Source organism: Equus caballus, chromosome 17 (assembly GCF_041296265.1).
Source record: "Equus caballus isolate H_3958 breed thoroughbred chromosome 17, TB-T2T, whole genome shotgun sequence".
In the NCBI taxonomy this organism is placed as follows: Eukaryota; Metazoa; Chordata; class Mammalia; order Perissodactyla; family Equidae; genus Equus; species Equus caballus.
Window position 1 is genome coordinate 55,828,463 of NC_091700.1, and position 21,860 is coordinate 55,850,322.

The window sequence follows — 21,860 nt, forward strand, 5'->3', positions numbered from 1 at the left end:
ACGTGAGGGGATGCACTATAGTTAGTTTTCAGGTGGTGAACATGATGTAGTCTACACAGAATTAGAAATATATTATGATGTACATCCAAAAATAAACAAATGGGGAAAAACAAAAGGAATCCTAGATATGGAAGGGAATTTACAGAATATCCAGTCCAATGTCCCATTCATAAAGCTTCGACAGATACTCCTTCTTTATCATAATGCAATACAAATAAAATATAATGATGATAATAGTTGCCATTTATGAAGTAATGTGAATCAGGTATTGTACTAGGCATTCAACAGACATTGTTTCTTAATAATCCTGTAATTAGCTATTAACCCTCTTTTTCAGATGAGAAAATTGAAGTTAATCTAAAAAAGATCGAAAACTCATCCAAAGTCAGAAAATCATAAAGATGGGATTCCAAGCAGGACGTCTGATTCCAAAGCTGAAGCGTTTCATTGTTAATTTCTGTGTTAGAATCTTGCTTCTGTTTCCATTATTTCAGTCCAACATTCTGGCTGCACAATTATTTGACTCTCTAGAATTAGACCTATTCCTGCAAGGTCTTTATTCCAAGATATAGCACTTAAAATTCCACATTTTTCCACTACTCTCATGTCCAAGAAGCCTGCTCTTAACATTCCTAAAATATCTAGTCCCTGTACTTCTAGCTAGTTTCTCTTTGACACCCCCGTACCTTTATTTCTCCCACCACTCGGTTTAGATTTCCTGATCAAACTTGTTAGGGTAGTTCCTACTATACCCTTTCTCCATCTTGCTTATTTGACATTTAGTCGCAAATGCCTGGGAAGTGGACCATCAAATAAAAGCAAATACAAAGGTCCATTTCTCCAGTCCTACATCCTATTAGTGACCACTGTTGAAGGAAATCCCAGAACCCACATTGGGATCCACTATGATTTAATAATAATACGAAATAAAACCTCAATAATATAACCCACAGGTCAGCAAACTATAGCTCCACGGGCCAAGACTGATCTGCCACCTGTTTTTATAAACAAAGTATTACTGGAACACAGCCATGACCATTCCTTTACGTAGAATCTGTGGCTAGCTTTGCACTACAACAGCACAGCTAAGCAGCTGTGACAGAGGCCATATGGCCCACAAAGACTAAAATATTTACTATTTGGTCTTTTACAGAAAAGCTTTGCCAGGCTATGGTATAACCTATAGTGGAGATCCATAACAGCATCTTAAGTCAACTGGATCAAAATAAAACCCCTTTATCTTCAGCCTAAAATCGACAGACGGCAGCCTAATTCAGCCTAGAAACCTAAATCATCTTGTGACTGCATTTCTTTCCAAAGTCCACCAGCTAATGATTATCTAAACCTGGCTGACTATACTTTCACAAATCTCTCTCATATCTATTGTACTTCCACAGAAGTAACCTAGATTCAGGACTTCATCACCAATCCCCAGGGTAATTCAAGTAATCTCTTAACAGATATTCCAGCCCCTGGACTTTCTACTGCAACACAGAACTGCCTGATACTGAATTTTCATCCTAAAGTACAGACTATATCATATTATGTCCGTATTCAAAACATTTCAACATTCGTGAGAGAATATACAGATCTTCCTCGGTTTACAACGGGTTACATCCCAATAAATCCATCATAAATTGAAAATATCATAAGCCAAAAATGTACTTAATACACCTAGCCTACTGAACATCATAGCTTAGCCTAGCCTACCTGAAACGTGCTCAGAACACTTACATTAGCCTACAGTCGGGCAAAATCAGCTAACACAAAGTCTATTTTATAATAAAGTGTTGAATATCTCATGTAATTTACTGAATACTGCACTGAAAGTGAAAAAAAGAATGGTTGTATGGAGACAGAATGGTCATAAGTGTACCAGTTCTTTACCCCCTGTGATTGCGTGGCTGACCAGGAGCTGCAGCTCCCTGCCACTGCCCAGCATCATGAGAGAGGATCATACTGCTTATCACTAGCCCAAAATTCAAAATTTGAAGTGCAGTTTCTACTGAAAGTGTATCGCTCTCACACCACTGTAAAGTCAAAAAATCCTAAGTCGAATCATCGTTAAGTTGGGGGCCATCTGTCCTTTAATATATTTAATATTTTAAATTATTTATATAAGTGACAGAACAAAATTTCAATCCTCAATTTTGCATACGAAGACTTCCATAATATGAACACAACTCTTCTGAGGTTCACCTTCCAGCAATACTGCTCCATCTATCTCCTCATCCCCATAGAAAGTGAAATACACTCCTCTGTTACTCTTTACCTCCCAAGCCTACATATTTCCCCCAAACACCCCATATACATGTTCAAACTCTTGGTTCCCTCTCCCTGTGTGTTCATTCACTCATCCACCAAGCATGCTTATTAAGCAGCAATTCGCATCAGACGCTGGCCTGAGTGAAGGGAATACAGTGGAGAGAAGACATAGTTCTGCCCATGGAAAGACTACAATCTAACAGGAAAAGAGAACACTAAATGAACACACAAATAAGAGTTTTAGTCGAATCACAAATCAGTGCTATGAATGAAAATAAAGAGCAATGTCGGATTGAATTACAAAGAGATCTACCCTAATCTGGGAAGTCACAGAAAACATTTCTCTAAGAGAGAGAGAAAGACATGAAGTGTGTACAGGATCAGCAAGGTGAAGCTACCTCCTTCATGAGGTCTTTTCTAATTACCCCGGTTTAACCAACAGACTTCTAAATATGCCTAATAGTTGTTATATGACTATGCCCAATACTCTATGGTCATTCAAAATATTATAAAAGGTACTTAACAGCACAGAAAGCACATATGAAAACAAGAAATTATACTGCATACGTAAATTTTGAAAGGATAAAAGGAAATACAGCCAAACCCTACAAAGAATTTAAGTAGGGTAGTAGAGTTTAGGGTGGTATTTTTCTTTCATCCATTTCTAAATTTTCTGTAATGTAATTATTTTATAATGAATAATTTATAGCAGTTTAAATAGTTAAGTGAAGTATCTTTATATAATTTTAATAAAAAGCATAAGTAATATTTTATATCTACTTCACTAACACACATATACTTTATAGTTATAATACAGAATAACCCATAACACATTTATCTTTCACGTAAAATTGCAAGCTTCCCAGTCATAACACCTTTGAATCCTATACCACCATCCACTCAATAAATTTGTTATAATTAATTATTATTTGTATCCCAAGATTTCTCTATTTGACTAAAACCTTTATTAGCTCTATAAGAAGAGAAGTTAACAAACGTGATTTTCTTTGTTATGCCCAAAGCTTTATAAAAGGATAGTTCAGTAAATTTTGAATTTTTTGAACGCCTGAAATCAATACCTGTCAAAAAAGAAAAAAGTGTTGGCAAGGATATGGAGAAACCGAAACCCTCATACATTGCTGGTGAGAACATAAAATAATTCAGCTGCTATGGAAAACAGTTTGGCAGTTTCGCAAAGAGCTAAACATAGAATTACCATATGATACAGCAATTCCATTACCAAGTCCACACCCTAAAGAATTAAAAACTGTCACTCAAACACACATACACACATGTTCAGAGTAGCATTATTCACAATAGCCAAAAGGAAGAAACAGCCCAAAGTGTCCATCAGAGAAAGAGCGGATAAACAAATCATGGTATAATATGTACTATGGAATACTATTTAGCCATTAAAAGGAATATAGCACTGATACATGTTAGTGTGGATGATCCTGAAAAATATTATGCGAAGTGAAAGAAGCCAGATACAAAAGGTCACATATTACATGATTTCATTTATATTTAACATCCAGAATAAATAAATTCACAGAGACAGAAAATAGATTGGTGGTTGCCAAGGCTCAAGGGAAGGGACAATAGGGAGAAACTGCTTAATGGGTATGGAGTCTTACTTTGGACTGATGGAAATGTCCTGGAACTAGATAGAGGTGGTGGTTCCACAACATTGTGACTGTTCTAAATGCCACTAAATTATTCCTTTAAAATAGTTAATTTTATGTGACGTGAATTTCACCTCAATTAATAACAACAACAAAATCAACACCCAAAAAAGGAGCAAATTTTCAGGGAAAAAAACCATAAAATGTGTTACAATTTGTTTGCTAACAGTTATCGCCACTTTGCAGACATGAAATCAAGATCCATTCAACAGTAACACAGAATTTTCCTAAACGCCTTCCTCCTTCTTACATAGATTCTTGATGCTGAAACAGGCAAGGAGGGTGAATCATTTTGGCATCTAGACCCTGAACCTGTCCCACTCTCAACCACCTTCATTATTCTGAATTTTTTTTACCTAACTTACAGAAGAGACTGTTATTCACTCAGAGCTAAAGTCATCAATGGCAGAGTTAATCGGAATCTAGATCATTTAAATAATTCTACTCTCCTTCCAAAATTCCTATTTGCTTAAAGTGAAAAAGGACGGTTTGCTTGAGGAGGTTGAAATTATTATATTTCTGCTTTTAAAGGAATACAAAAATCATTTGATTTGTTTTCACACAAACATTAATTTCATGCCCACTATGTGTCAGGCATTCTTCTAGATTGCTTGGAACATCAGTAAATGAACAAAGATCCCTCTCATACAGGAGCTTAAATTGCAATGAGGGCAGAGAGAGAAAAAAGACAAACACATACCTAGTAAATAAGTAATAAACAATACGGTAGAAAGTATAAATGACATTAAAAAAAAACAAACAAGGTAGAGAGAATTGGGATGGGAGCTAGGGGGATGGTGTATGGAAAAAACATGGCAGTACTAAATTGGGAGGTAAGTGCAGTGGCCTCATTGAGAAGGCGACATTTGAATCAAGATTTGGAGGCGGTAAGGGCCTTAATCAAGCAGATATCTGGAATATGAATGTTCCAGGCAGGAAAGAGCCCAAGGCAGGAGTATACCTGGCATATTTGAGGTGCATTATGGAGGCTCTCCAGTGTGGCTGAAGTGAAAGATCAGAGGGGAAGGTAGTAGAAGACGAAGTTTGAAAGCTGAGAAACAGGAGAGAGAAGAGTTTCCAAAGGCGGTGGCATTCTCCCAGTACAAAGAGAAAGGGCTTGGCCATGAGAAGGCAGAGAGTCAATTGCAAGGAAGGTGGAGGCCACGGGCAGAATCCAGGCAATCTCTCCAAGACACGTGTCAACAAGGCAACAGCAGCTTCCATGGGGAAGTTCCCTAGGAGATAAAGAATGGGTAGGAAGTGTAAATTAAAATTTTCATAGAAAGTGTTAAAGACAAGGGAAAAGCAGTGAAATGCATGGCTGAATTTAGTGAAAAGTAGACCAAAGGTACTGGAGTATGGTGTGTAGAGCAGAAAAATCGCAGGAAGAATAAAGCTAGAACAAGAAGTTGGACCTAACTGCAGGAGGCTAGGAATGCCAGAGAAGTCCTTTTTCTTTTCAAACCTTTAGAATGTGTGCACACATGGGATATGATAAATGTGATATTTGTTAGGGAGGATAAATCTGAGAACACCTTGCATTACTATCTTAAAAAGAGAAAGAATATGAGAAAACAATATGGGAGCTATTTAAGAAAAATGGTTTGGAAAAAAAAAAGAAAAATGAAATGGCTATCACAGCTCCTCAAGTTTAAAGGATAAAAATAGAAGGTGTCCATTTTGCTACACTGGTAGTCAGGGTAGCTGATCACAAGGTCATTTCCATATCAATGTATATGGACTTCCGCTGACGCCCCCTCTAATATGCTCTCATGTCTTTCCCTCTCTCCATGTCCCAACAGGAGAGAGAGAAAGAAGACAAGGTATGAAGTCAGGAAGAGGTGGATTTTTGCCTTTCTAATGGTGTAACCTTGAGGGCCACATTTTTAACCACTCTGAGCCTCAGCCTCTTCACATTAAAATGGGACAAAGGCCTAAATCTTATGAAGTAAGGACTGGACACAGTTACCGGGGCTGAGTTACTCATTTTCGCCTTTACTGTGTCTGTCAGTTTCTTTCTCTCATTTCTATTTTTTTTCCCCCAACAGCTGCTCTGGCCTTCTTACAACCCTAACAAAAACAAGAATAATGAGAAGCTTTGATTTATTGAGGTGGTAGGTTATGCTTATTCATCAAGAACAAATTCACAAAAAGAGCTTTTTCAATAAAGTACACCTCAGAGATACAAAAGTGGGCATGGGATGATCAAGTCATTTGCCTACTCTGCACTCAACAATCTTGCTGGGTAAAAAAAATCAAACAGCCATCCAGTGATTAGTCAATTTTGGATTTATCTGGTTTATGGAACAATATTCTTTCATATACACATATACGTGTGTGTATATATACCTACATACATAAATATACACATATATATAGTAATCCTATTATAAAAGTCTTGTCACCACACTGAAGCTGACACAAACTGCTGTTTTTCTTGCTGCTGGTATTGAAAACACAGCTCAATCTGTGAGAGCATGTAATGGAAATACAAATGATCGGCCAATTTAAAAAGCTCATATTCACTTTTATACAGATATGTAAGATTTTAAAGGAAGTAAAATAAAACTGGGAAAATTGAAAAAAAACACTTTTCAGAAAAAGGATAATTTTAAAATAGCAAAATATACACACTCCAAAGACTGATGTCCCTTGTTTTAAAAACAAAATTATCCCATTGGCTGTTTCAACTCTTCTGGGTCGAATCTAACGCTACGGGAGCAGAGAGCCAGACTGTCCCACTGTGACCTGTGAAGTGCTGAAAAATAATTGGTTCTCTAATTGAAAAAGAAAAGAAGATTAAAGAAGGAAGAAGAGCTTTGCTTCACGAAGAACGAGTCTAAGGCAATATGATGACAGAAGTGTAGACTGGCAAATGACTAAGAGCCAACAATTAAATGAAAATAAATTGCTTATTTTGTGTGAAATACGGTAGCATTAGATGTTTTGATAAATGCTATTTCCTTCAGTGATGAAGTTTTTCCAATTAAGCTTTCTATATATTGCATTTTACATTATCCAGTGAAATATGCAATTACAATAAGATATGTTTTCCAGGTTGTGACAAAATTACATATTCACATCCATTTATAGATGTTTATTGGGTCTGAGGAATATTTGGACCAGGAAAAGGTCCCTGTTCCCAAAGTCCCTATCACATAAAAATAATTATTCAGATAAAAATATGTTGTGAAACATCATAAAACAAGAGTAACACTCTGTATTTTAAAATATAACTAAACTTTAAGGTGAGGAAATTATTGTCTTTAAACATCAATGTAGAGACAGTTATCTTCCAAAAGTTAGTAACATATAAAACGTCTTTTTCTAAATTAGAACCAGTCTCTCTTTCTTCCTTAAAATACAAAGGAGCAAGTGAGAGTGAAGAACCAATTTGTTTTTAAATGCCAAAGGTTCTTTACTGTATATTTTCAGACGGTAATTCTGGTTTGGAAAAAACATGAAGTAAAAAATAAATAATTTCCCAGAAAAAAATGACATTAATAGTATAGCATTGCAAACTGGGAAATACACAATAGACTGTGATACCTGTTGCACATTAATTAAATGTGGTAGATTTGAATGAAGAAGGGGAAAAAAAATCTTTCCTGGCACTTAGAAAGACATTTTATAGGGATTTTTCCTAAAACTCCAGAAAGGCTCCTAGCTGTGATAACAAAAACATATGTTAATGTGATTAGTAAAGATCCAAAGCTCAATAAACATTTAGTGAACAGAACAAATGATTTAAAAAGTTAAGTCAAAATGCCACAGGACCCTAAAATGGCATTCCTGCAAAGGGACTGCAGGGCTGAAGGAAACTGACTTAGTTTTAATGAGTGGAATTAACAGGGCCAAGCACCTTGTGAAATGTCCCAATTTTATGGCATCCCATTGTCCCACCCCTTCCATCCTCCTCTGCCACAGCTGTCCCTGTCGTATCCCTGGAACCTGTGACTATGTTACCTTGCAAGGAAAAAGGAACTTGGCAGATATGACTGAGGTTAAAGACCCCAAAAGTGGGAGATTAGCCCAGATTATCCAGGTGGGCCCAATTTAATCACGTGTCTTGAAAAGACTCTTTCCTGCTTAGGTCGGAGTCTGAGAAAGATGTAATCAAGGAAGCCAGGTGATAGAGAGGGACTGTAAGGACTCACCTCGCTGCTACTGACTGAAGATTGGAGGAAAGGGGCCACTGAAGATGAGGAATGTGGGCGGCCTCTAGAAGCTAGAAAAGGCAAGAAACATGACTCTCCCCTACAGCCTCCAGAACAGAGCCTCCCTAGAGCTGTCCAGTAGCCCTGCTGACACTTGACTGTAGCCCAGGGAGACCCACACTGGACTTCTAATGTCTAGAACTCTACGACAATAAATGTGTGTTGTTTAAGCTGCTAAATTTGCAGAAACTTGTTATAGAAGCAAAAGAAAACTAATACAAAGCCCCATTTGTGAGCATCATCATTCCTCCCACCTTTGCTAGCTAAGCTATGCTGAAACTGGAGGGAAAGCAAAGAAAACAGACAAGCTAACCTAGAGTCCTCACGTCACTGGGATGTTGAATTTACCAACTCCAGAACCACCAAGCACCAGACTTCTTGTTTAAATCATTTCTTTTTTTTTTTTCCTAAAGAAGATTCGCCCTGAGCTAACATTCGTGCCAATCTTCCTCTATTTTTTAGTATGTGGGCTGCCAGCACAGCACGGCCGCTAACCAAGGGGTGTAGGTCCACACCCAGGAACCAAACTCGGGCCACTGAAGCAGAGTGTACCGAGCTTAACCACTAGGCCACCGGGGCTGGCCCTTGTCTAAGTCAGTTTTAACTGGATACTGTTTCCTGCAGGCAAACATCCTCACAAATTCCAAAGTCTTCCAATCTTGGATTTGGGAGCTATAAGTCATTCTGAGATAAATACTTTCTACTTCAAGAGTTTTACCCCTTTATCTATTACATAACAAGCTATTATAGAAGTAGAAATATCAATACTCATTTTCAATTAAGCTGTAAACCAACGACATCTCTTCATGTATTTCCTTAATTTGTCACCAGTCTGGGAAGCAAGAATTAGGCTAAACCATATGAAGTTCTTAACACATCAAAACAGTAGAATTTCAACAATTGTATACGACTCACCTAAATAATTCCTTTAGCTTAAACCACAAAGCTGGAGGAGAAAAAAAGAAGCAATCTATTCTTGAAAAATTATCACTCCTCTGAGCCTTCTGCTAGCACTCTATGAAACTAAGAAAATTAACAGTTATCATCCTTCCTGCAAACCCTGGGGAGAATTGAGGCCATAAGCTCTCTGTGGCGTTCTTATTTGCCTATCAACTGAAGGTTCCCCACGCCTTAACGCATCCCAGTTCCATAATTATATTAAGCCATCCATACCATCCTCAGTAATCGTGGAAGCTGTAAATAACTGTCAAAAATAATAATGAATTATTAACAAAAACCAGTGAGGTTTCATAAAGAACTAAATGAGCTTTTCAAGATCACTCTCAAGTCATCAGCTCAATGCTCTCAAACTGAATCACGCCAAGAAAAGCAAGGTTAAAATCTTCAGTTTTTATTCATACATTACATCAACGACATAAACTGAAAGAAACAGTCATGGAGAAACTCAGAAATAGTGAAACAAATGAGGGGGGGTGGAAACCAGGTCTTTATATTTATTCCTTATTCAACAAATTCCTCTCTCTAGGAACTTAAAGCATTTGACAGTTAAGTCATAAACTAATATGAAAGAAAAAAGATGTACAGAATAATCTTCTACTACTATTTTCTAAAGTTAATCATACAGACCAGTGTTACAGAAGTCTTCATAAGTGACTTGTAATAGGCCAGTGAACATAGCAGTTTCATGGTCTAGAAGGCTTCGTTTGGAAGTGGGGCCAGAGCTGGAGGGAGGAAATCTGACCTGCTGCTATTGTGGAAGATTCAAGGATGATACACAAAACTTGACAAGTGAGAATGAGTGTGCATTCTCAAAATTTCAGTTCAGCTAATATTTCCTGGGAAACTACGATGAACTGGGCACTGCAAAAGATGCTTTAAAATATTCATTATATAATCCTCACAATAACCTTGTGAGATGGGTAGCATTGCCCCCATTTTAGAGGAAAAACAACTACAGTGGTAAAAGCCAGGGTCGCACACTTGTAGGGTGGACTCCACGGTCCCTCACTGCTCCCGTGCACTCCACAGCATGGTGTTAGTATTTACAGCTCAAATACTTACAGAAGTGAATAGAGGTACCAAATGATGAAAGATGGTCTTAATAAAAAGCGGCAAGTTTTTAAAGCCTTTAATATAAATTGTGGGATCAGAATGAACTGCTGTGGGGCAGTGGTAAGGGGGCAGGAGACAAGAGGAAAATTATTTTAAATCAAAGAAGAGCACTTTAAATAAAACATAATAGGATTCCTTTTAATCAGAGAAGCAGCGTGGCAAAGCAGAAGGAGCAATGGCTGCAGACTCAGATCTGTATTCCATTCAGAGTGACGGCTCCTTCTAGCTGAATTTCACTTGAAGAGTAACTTTTTCTTACATATAAAATGTATGTAATATGTGCCTTGATTCTTTCATAGGATTGTTTTGGAGAGCAAGTAAAATCATATAAATGAACTAAACTACTAAAAAAAAAAGGCATATATTATTAATACGGTTGTTTTATTATTGTCTAATTAAGGAGTGAGTTTTGCATTTTTCCAGATTTGATATATGCTTTTATTAACAAATGCATTACCACAGTGTGTTAAAGTGTATTCAAAAATGGATGGCCCGCTATTGAAACCACTGTAAAATATTATCCTAAGTTGGATGAAATATCTTATTACAAATAACATACTGGCCTCTTGAATTAAAATAAAAAACACATTCGTGAAAAGGCTGCAGTTGAGGCCAGGCAGACCTCTGACCTCCACCCACTCCCACCACAAATCAGAAAGACTGCAGCGGGGTTCCTAACCTTTTTTCCCTTGGACTCCAATGACTGTTATAGAACTGAACTCCTTCTCAGAATAATTTTTTTTTTTTTTAAAGATTTTATTTTTTCCTTTTTCTCCCCAAAGCCCCCCGTACATAGTTGTTTTGTATATTCTTCGTTGTGGGTCCTTCTAGTTGTGGCCTGTGGGACGCTGCCTCAGCGTGGTCTGATGAGCAGTGCCATGTCCGCGCCCAGGATTCAAACCAACGAAACACTGGGCTGCCTGCAGCGGAGCGCGCAAACTTAACCACTCGGCCACGGGGCCAGCCCCCAGAATAATTTTTAAATGCACAAAATATAGAGGACTTCAAAGAAAGCAAATTATACTCAAATGCAGCTATCAAAATGCATTCAACACCAGTTTATGAAATAGCAACTAACATAAATGCATGGCAGCCATGGAGATGTCCTGCTCAGATCTCCCTTTAGGAAAGAACTTTCCACTCTGTTGCAAGAAGTGCACTTAGCTGACAGGCTCCAAGCTGTCAGCACCCTCAGGATCCTCCTTAGCTTTTGAGCCTAGGCCAGGCTCTTCCTGGGCATCTGCCAGCCAATGACCGAGCGTGACAGGAGTGCTAAGGCCTGGCTATTAGGGCCCATCCTGCTGAAGCTCTATCAGCCATTCTCTGCTCCAGAGCCCCCTCCCAGCTGGGGCGGCTGAAAATTTGTCACATTAGCATCATGGCCTAAGGTTCTCCCTGCCCAGTCCTGCTTTTCCCCACCTTCTACCTCTCACAAGCATTACCCACCCCACGCTCCCTAAAAACACCTCTTGCCTTCCCACATCTCAGCGTCTGCTTCCTGGAGGACCCAACTGACGAAATATGCTTCTTTATTAAAGTATTAAATAATGAGATCTAGCTGCAGATGTAACTACTCTAATTTTGAAGTAGTGATGAGTTTCAATGATATTTTGAGGTATCTGAAATAATTCTAATGTGGTATGAAAGTAGATGGGAAATTTACAAGTAGAACTGGCCTGGGTACTGCTGTGTGTGTTGCCTATATTTATAATCGAAGAAAAAGCTAAATTTCAATTAGAGGTTAATGAAAGTGATGGTGTTATTTTTTCTTATCCAAGTTCACAGATCTCAAGTTAAGAACACTTGGATTAGCATGTGTCTGATTTTGAAGTATTTATTCTTTTAAGTACAGACATGCACTTGGTCAAGTTAGAGCTGTGAAAACCAAGGGTCTCTAACCTGGTGTTCTCCTCAGATGCCAGCAAACGTGTGAAAGGTTGTGTTAAATGCACAGAATATGTTACAAAGTATAAGATCATATGCCCAAATGATTTAACCCCGAGGGACAAAAAATGGCCAACTTACCTAAACACATGAATATATAACTACCTCAAAATCTAATGGGTGAAATTCAAGGCTATAAAATACACTAAAGTTATTATCATAAAGTTTTCTTCTGTTAATAAAGAATTTACTACAGTATTTAATATCAAATTCCTACAGCACATAATCCAGCAAGAAGCCCCCTGCATCTCCTTATGACTCTCCTACCATGACCTCACTCTCTGTGTGCTCCAAGAATGAAATCAAGTGACAATGCTCACCCACAGGATTCTCTTCTAATTCTGGCAAATGGTGCGTATAGAGATGGATGAGGAGGGCAGGGTGGAGTAAGAAGAGGGGAAGTGAAGAGCCAGATTTACAAAGTGTTATTTTAAGATTAAGATAGCACTTTCAGGAGGATGAGCCTCATTTATATTTTCAGGTGAATGATACTGTGCACTACTTCTGAGGGGGAGCCCTGAGTGATAGAGCATAATGCAGACAAGGCAAAGAATAATTGCCTGAAATAGGGAAGCGCAGTTTGAGCCCTGAGTCAATGGCGAATGAGGCAGAAGATGGCAAGAAAATGGGAGAGGAACCCTGAGAGAAAAAGGTGTGTGATAACAATGGAATGTAATGGCTTTACAATTTTGTTAAGGAGCGATGGGTACGGGGCACCACTGAAAATTGCTACCAGAATTAAAGTACCAACCAAGGTAGACTTGTAATATGAAAGGAAGACAGCATGCCCCAGTCTACCACTAGTCAAGGGCCTCCAGTTGAACTCAGTGCCCTAATATCATTCCTTTCTCCAATGGAAGAAGCCCAAGAGAAGAGAGAAAAAAGAAAAACAACCTCTGTGTATGGGCACACATCCCCCAATACTCACAAGTTCAAGCCGCCTCCTTTTCTGTTTATAGCATCTGTACAACATACAAGACACATGCCTATTCATAGGGAACTTTAAAATTTCTATCACATCATGCCAAAGATATGCTTATAACCAAGCATGTAAGCGAAGCATTTCGTGGACTTGAAAGTTGCCTGCAGCTCGAGGTTAAATAAACCCACTTTCTTTAGCCCCTCTCTTTAGGTTCTATTTCTCTAAAGCTTTCAGAATAAGTATCTGTTTCTTTAGCAACTCAGAAACACAATATAATCGGTAACAATGAGATACTTTCTAATGGTGAAACAAGACATTCCTGACCTATCTCATAATTTCCTTACGTCTTTAGTTCTTTCGAGATTCAGCCACAGACAAAAACCAAATGATAAATCCCTAGGGAAATATTTAATTCTCCACTGACTTCCTCCCTAATCTTTCCAAATAGTGTTTGTCGAATGTCTTTTCAGAAACCTTTCACATGTTTAAGAGATGTTGCATTCATTTTGGCATCATCTCTTTATTAACATGCATTCCCTAGAAACATATTTCTCTGTTATAAATTACATCGTTCATCTTAATGCAGGCTTGTGAGGTGGTTAAGGATACTTTTATACACTATTGTTCATATAAAGGAATAAATTGTGTTGCAAATACAAAGCGACATCCTGAACACAGCCAAGTCCTTGGAATAATCCATGGCTTATCACTCCCTACCCCAATACTTTGTCCACTGAACTATGATGTCAGAAATCTAAGCTTGATTTGTTTTTAAGTGCATAATCCATTAACCGTTTCCATATGCCATAACTGTTCAGCTGAGAAATTATTTATAAACCAGTTTACTCGCCCTATCTGGCAAATATGATGCACCTGTTATAAAATGTGATTACTTCAGAAAGCTAACGATTGTGGAATCACATTTTCATAATAAATCGGTCTAAGTGAATTAGACTATGCATATACTTTCAGAAAGCACTTTAATCCCTATTAAGTTAACAGTTTGTGAATAATGAAAGTAATTAATATTAATTTTAGTTGATAAATCCAACACTGATAACCTGTTAGTACACTTTAATCCATTTTCCAACAGCATGTAAAAATTAACCAACAGATGCTACCAATCTGGTAAAAAATACGCAGGTCATTAGCATTATTTTGATGATACCAAATGTTCGATATATGAATATTGTGATTAAATTTCGAAGAGATATATAAACAATGTTCTTTTATAACCTTGTTAAGTCTTAACAGAAGCCGAAGACAATAAAATATCACAGTCGTTTCTAAAATCAAAATCAGCATTTGTTGTTCCACTCTTCATTCTTCGGCTTCAACCAAGAACTGGACTGAGCTTCACTGAGACTGTGAAAGCAACATGGGAACAGGGCACACATCTGCCTCTCTCACTACAGTGTCCCCAGTGCTCAACACCAGGCCCAGCATACGAGGGGTACCCAAGAAATGTTGACTTGAATAGTGATGGCCAAATATAGGAGAGGGAAAAAGCAGGAGAAATGAATGAGAGGAAGAGAAAAAAGACGATTGGGAAAAATGCCTACATGTTCTTTTCAGAAGAATTTTAAATATGAAAAGCTAAGATGTATCTCAAAAACTCAGAACTCAGCGAAGCAAGGAAACCAGTGTAAGATTTTTCCCCCCTGAGGAAGATTAGCCCTGAGCTAACTGCTGCCAATCCTCCTCTTTTTGCTGAGGAAGACTGGCCCTGAGGTAACATCCATGCCCATCGTCCTCTACGTTATATGTGGGATGCCTGCCACAGCCTGGCTTGCCAAGTGGTGCCATGTCCGCACCTGGGATCTGAACCGGGAAACCCCGGGCCGCTGAAGTGGAACATGCACACTTAACCACTGCGCCACCAGGCCAGCTCCAAAGTGAGATATTTAATAGCAACATAAGATATAAAAGTGATAGAATTGAATCAGGAAAAAATGTTGATTTCACAGGAAAAGGCTTAGAGAGGAGGTTTCTAGACTCCTTAAGATATGATACCAGGCACTTTCCCATTGAAACAATGTTATAAATATCACAGGGAGGAGATTAGCTTAAAAAACAAAATAACTAAAATCCACTTAAAAAAATATATAAATACACAATAAAGGGCAACATGAGTTAAGAGGAAATGTCCAAGCTCTTAACTGAGTATCTTGCTATGTCTACAAGCAGGTGCAGCAAGGTGGCATTTGGGGGAGTTAGAATTGTTATGCAGGAGAAAACCCTCATCAGAGATGTGGTAAAGATTAAGCACGGTAACATGAACATGACCCAGTTCAAGGACGGGTACACCACAGGGCTCTCTAGGTATTATTACATCATCTTCCTTTTCCAACTCTTAGAGTATGAGACCTCTAAAACCCAATCATATTAATCTAAAAGTTCCAGAAATCTAAAGCAGTGTCTTCTGTTAAAAAACAAAATAAAAAGCCATACTTAGCAACAAAAAGTATAGAACATGTGAGAGAAAATTTCAAGCCTCTCTTTAAATGACTGGATTCTGTTCCTTTCTTCTTTCTGCTTATTTCCAATACTTTAGAAGAGCAAAGGATTGGCATCTACCATTTTAAATGCCTGGGAGGGAAGATACACCTTTGTAATCAGAGAAATAGCTCTGTTTCTAAGTCCAAAGAGTTACTGCGATAAAAAACAGATATACCATTTCTCTAACAACTCACTATTCTTGGGTAATCTGAATCCTTTGTCCTTCTCTGCCAAGTTGCGATGCAAACCAATGAGGAAAATCAGCCAGTAGCCAATGCCTCTACCTCCCTCTGCTTGCTAGGGAGTGGAGAGCAACTGTATTTCCACCTTGGACTGAACAATAAATACGTGACTAGCTTTCATTTTGAATTCTGTGGAAATTACAAAATTGATTCAAACAGAATAACCTTGGCATCATGGAGACAGGCAAATGTTAACAGCCAGCAGCCAGGCCATGAATAAGGAGAACAAGGAGCAATCTGCCAACTCCACGAGCCCTTAGGCTTGTCTAAGTTTTCCAGACACCTTTCTCTTGTCTTCCTTTCTGATCTTTCCTATAAAATATTTTTGGAAGGCAGCAATGACCGGCCTTTTGCAATAAGATACTCAACTACTAGTAAAGCCAAAAGCACACTTAAGACTCCTCATAATACTTTCCGGGAATTATTCTTTAAAATTCAGACCAAAAAATAGTGACCTTCACAGCATGTCTTCTGTTGGCATTGCCCAGGGTTACAACCCTGGGCTTCCACATCTTTTCTATGCACTGTGGAAATATCCACTGTCACAGAAAAGAGAAGTAGCATTTGAGCTGAGACAAAAGAAGTCATAGCCCTGTACCAGCCCCTAATTCAAATGAAAGAGAGACTCTGGGTAGAGAGGACAGCATGAGCAAAAGGCAGAGGGATGGATGTATGAAATATTCAGAAAATGATCATTTCCTTACCTTAACCTTTATAACTAGTATTAGAGTGAGCAAATACATTGGTTTTTTTCAACCTTGAATCTGAAGGCTAAAGTTAGATGACTTAAGAATTTTTTAAAGGTCCAATTATTTCATTTAGGGCTAACACTACAGCTAAATTAAAGACATGCTAACAAGTTTCCCTTTTGAGCCTCATTAATTAAGAAAGTAATCAGAGTAAAGAGGGAAAAAAGAGAGAGTGTAGCTGGATGGCAGTATTACTTAAATAGCGTTAGGTGCCACCATTTACACCTATTAGGAAAGCAAAGGGAAAACTAATCAATTCCAGATTATGAAATCTGAAATTCTGAAGCATTTTACATGTAAATACACATTTTAACTGCCATATATTTTCCTTGATTGCCTGAGGAGTGCACTAATCTTATTCAAAGAAAATTTTGATTCTCCATAATCAAAAGGTAAAATTAAGATCTGCTTACTTCACAAGTTTTGCTAGGATAAGCTTGCTGAGAAAATTCCCCCTGTCTTCAAAGATCAAAATACATCATTTTTACTATTTTGGTCGAGACCAACAGTGCTCAAAAACTTCTGCCAAAGGTTTTCGATTTACCACAAATTCTAGAAAGTTACCTTGATTTACAATTACCTTTTAGAGTTTCTAACTTGGAATTACTTTTTAGAAAGTGTTGCTAATTTACAATCATACTTTAGAAAGTATTTCAAAGGAATGTAAATGAGTTTTTAGTATCTACCAACATCCCTTGGTTACTGTGATGATCAAGTTAAATCAGATATAAAGCATCTAGCATGATGTGTAGTACATAGTAGGCATTTTAAGTGATCAATTCTCCCCTCTCTTTATCAAGCCTTCCCACCTCCATCCAGCACAACCTCCCCCTCTCCAGCTCTCTCTGTGCTCAATGAGCCCAGGGACATAAGCAGCATAAGTCTATGGTGAAGAGTGTTCTTTTTTGAAAATTAAAGATAATCACTGATCCAAGTGGCTTGTACTACAAGACCTAAAATGTAAGCATTACATACTACTAAAAAATTAACTTAACAGTATATAGCTATCAGCCCCGAAACAAAAGTGGTGTAGGCTCACAAGACTGGATGAAATAAATTCAATTTTCAGACAAGAGTAATACCTAAACATAAATGTTTAAAAAAAAAAATCACACTGAATAGGTAAAAGTTATCACAAAATTTGGGAAATGAATTCCATTGCTTCAATGAAAAGATCATATAACTTACTCAAACACTCGTATTTCAAGCTAAATTTCAAGATTCTTTATAAATTTGATATTCTATTCCATGTGACTCTACTAATATATTAAATGGTATTAAAATCCTGACTAGAGGAAGGCTCATATTTTGCTTTTGTTTTTCTATTTCTCATTAACTAAAAGGAATTCTCATGCTAAAATTCTCTCTGAAAATATCCTCCTTCGTGAAGGGTTAATTTAGCACATGTTCAACAAAGGTATTATATAGAAAACTTAAAGTTTTGTATTAATTATTTGCATTTTAAAATTGCTTATTTGATTCTCTAAATAACAAAATTTGCTTTTTAAGCCTTTCATTAGAGCATTTATTTACACCCATTAATAAAGTAAAAATATCATGGATATTTCTCTTAAAATAATACTTTCTAGAAGTTAATATATAAAAAGTGGCAGTGTTATAACACTAAAGTTAACAAATAACCAAGATGTTAAACTTACCTTTTTGTTGGCAACAAAATGTATTCTCCAGTTTACAAAGCAAATCAATATTTTCATACTTATTTTCATTTGCTTTTATCCAGAAGCAGTTTTCTGTCATTTCATGAGGTCTGATCTGCAATCAGAGACGACTGATTCATAAATAGTTGGCTGTTTCATCTGTCCCAACCCAACCGCTCCGTGGAGACCCAGCCTCCCATAGCTGTCTGCAGACGTTTAGGAAGCAGTCCCTGCAAGACTTTCCCCAAAGTGTGTTCAGTGAAATACAAATTCTGCAGAAAGTTAAGGTTTTATTAGGGGAAAAAAAAGATTCCACTATTAAGTAGTTGGGGATTTGAAGCCGAATGAAATGACGTTTATTTCTTCTCAGAGTCTTTAGGAACACTCCTGTGCACTATGACTCTCCAAGTGCAGGATACATGACACAGCACTTCCAAGGTTATGTGACCACGAAACCATCTTCCTGCAGGATTCAGAATTCCTGTGTCCCGACTAAATATCAGCTTCTGACAACTAGTAATACTTTTCCCAATGGCTACCAACATAGAAAATTTGGTAAGAACACTAACTTTTTTGTACTTTTGAGAAACATTTCATAAATATAGGACTTAATCATGATAATGTTGAATTATCAATTACAAATCAAATTCCATTGTAACTACCAGAGTCGACTGCCATCAAATTGATAAACCAGAAAGCTTTGGCTGAGAGCAAAGGGCTCTGTCTCAACACTTTTATTTAAAAAAAAAAAAAAAAAGCCAGTTTGTTTAGTGTCACTTTGATTAGGGTTCTCACTGGAAATTATATATAAGTAAATACAAAATTAAATTTTAATCTAGGTAACAGTATGTTTTCCTCCATTTATTTCTGTTTTACCTTTAACCAATTCAATCTTCTCATGTTGGCTTCAGGTTTAAATTCCTTCTTTGGCTTTAACCCAAATGGCAGGGCTGGTGGAGGAGGAGAGTTTCGTCCACTGAGAAATCCCAGGGGAGGTGGTGGAGGCACAGGACCCCCAAATGGCATCGGCATTCCTGGGAGTGGAGGAGGGGGTGGGGGAGGGGGTGGAGGTGGCGCTCCTCCACAAAAGGGCAGTGGGGGAGCAGGAGGAAGTGCTGGGTGGCTGGTTCCATTTTCTTTTGACAGGGGCAAAGAGGTATTTGTACCAGCTGGTAAAGCACCAAACTAGAGGGGAAAAAAATAAGGAACATAACTAAGAACATTCTACAAAACATGTAAAAAGTACACTTTCCTCAAAAGTAAGTTATTTTAAACAAAAAATAATTGAATATCATTAATTTCATGTGGTTTAACCTAAGAACAAAATTCCAAAGTCTTTTCCAAATTTAAGAATACAATTATAGCTTTTGTTTTCATAAAAGTGTAATTTCCAGAAATATTATTCCCCATTTTGAGAAAGTTATGGCCATCCAGGTGGAGATGTCTAGGAAGGAAATGGCTATATGCATCTAAAAGATTTGAAAGTCAGCAGTTTCTAGGTGAAAGTTGAAATCACAAGAATAGATAAGTTCACCCAGAGTATGTAGCATGAGGAAAGGTCTATGTACAGAATTCTATGGAACATTAGCATTTAAATGAGAAGTAAAAAAAAAAAAACAAAATTAAAAATAACATACAGAAAAAAAGACAAATAATATTGCCACATCATGCCTTTGCCCCTGAGAAAAAAAATCTAAAATTCTTAGTAGGACCTACAAGGGCCCATCATAATCTGTTCCCTGTGTACTGGTCTTTCAAGTGAATTTCATACACAATTCTGTATATATGCCAACCTTCTACTGTTTTCAGGGCCTTTGGACATGCTATTCACTCTGTCTGGAACATTCTCTTCACCTGGCCATCTCCTACTGGTCCTTTCAGTCCCAGCTAATATGTCCCATCCTCAGGAAAGTCTTATCTAACCACTCATTTTTACAGTGATAGCACCCTATACTTCTCCTTGATAGCTCTGGTCAAAAGTGCTAAGTAATTATTTAAGAAATCATTAGCACTTACCTCTTTGACAGATTACAAACTCCATGAGGGAAGTGACTATGTCTGTATAATTCACTACTCTTTCCCCAGCATCCAAAGTTGAGAGCGGCAAATAACAGTTATTGACTAAATATGTGGAGCATAAATGAATTAAAGACAAGAAAAGGCAAGCACAGGGTCATGAATCACAAGTGAAGAGAGTGACCCAGAAAAAGGCTATTCTACAACATCGAATGTCACAGAGAAGCAAAGTAAAATCGGGTGAGAAAAAGAGCCAAATGTGGCCACTGGTCCTTTCGTCCTTATGTTTCCATGGCTTGATAAGAATTTAATGGATGCATTTTGATTATCATAAAGATGATCTAGGTTGATCAATAATTTTTTGTGATATGATTATTTTCCCAAAATTACTATCTTCAATTCTGAGTCATATATATATATATATATATATATATATATATATATATATTTATATATGAACAAACATATAAACTATCTTGCAAATGGTGGGCATTTAGTAAATGTTAATGTCATTTTAAAAGTTTTATAGCACAATTATGGCAAACAGATCATGTATAAAAGCCTTAAATCAACATCTGAGACCTACACAAAGAAAAAGTGTTATAAAAGAAGTTGAAATAGTAAGTGAAAGAACATGCCTTATCAAAAACATTAACTATAACGAAGGATCAGTTTAGTGTTTCACTGGGATGCTGTGATCATGCATAGTACTGTCCTTTCAATGTTAAGGATGTATGTATATTGTACTCACACTAAATATACATTTTATATTTAACTATTAATGGTTGAATTTCTGCTCTAGACTAGGTTCATTTGATAGACTATGTGAATATATCATTCATGAGGCCAGACATCATGACTATCTTGCTCACCATTATATGCCCAGCGCTTAAAAATGCTAGGTTATTAAGTGACTAAAGGAATGGAAACATAAATAGAACATATTTTATTCATAACCTTAATAATCAGCAGAGCTTTGATCAAAGGCAACTATCTTAAGACAAATGCAGAGATTTCACAAGAAACACACTAATCCAAAGAAGAATTTGCCAGTTGTTCTTCAAAATGAATATGGTGGCCAATATCGTCTCTAATTCCAAGCTTGCTTATGAAAGCCATAAACACAGGTCACCATTTTTCCCAAATTAAAGCAGGAGGCTCCTTGTTTTACCCTCAGTTTCAAAACATAAATTTATTTCCATTTTATATAAAAGCATATGCAGCAATAATATAGCCAAAGACAGTAAATATGTTTTTTTTAATAAACTAGAATTTCCTAGTAAATTTACAAGTAATCCTTCACCTGGGAAAAATTAAAAAGAAAAGAAAGTCTTTAAATTTATATTAGACCAGACCAGGAAAAACTTCTCATAAATATTTCAGCCATTGTCTATAACTCAATTTGAATAATACAACAGAATCAAATGTTTCTTTTAATATGAAAGACAAGGAGCCTCATGGGAAAGATGAAAAATTTCAATAAGTTGTTGTACTCTCTTCTTGCACACTAAAGAAAGATCATTGAGAATAATTTTCGTGTAGATAGGAGCTTTTCATTTTTTTTTTCTAAAATTGAACACTAACAGATAGCTA

General features: G+C 37.1%; 1 protein-coding gene across 3 annotated transcripts in view; it reads right to left on the bottom strand.

The window, feature by feature from the left end:
- Window positions 1-21,860, bottom strand: part of DIAPH3 (diaphanous related formin 3) — a 484,080-nt gene that overhangs the window by 275,959 nt on the left and 186,261 nt on the right. For all 3 annotated transcript variants that reach the window (XM_070240326.1, XM_070240325.1, XM_070240327.1), the window contains 2 exons: window positions 19,128-19,436; window positions 18,252-18,366 (listed from right to left, as the gene is read on the bottom strand). In XM_070240326.1, the coding sequence (XP_070096427.1) occupies window positions 18,252-18,366; window positions 19,128-19,436 (424 nt within the window). The remainder of the gene's footprint in view (window positions 1-18,251; window positions 18,367-19,127; window positions 19,437-21,860) is intronic.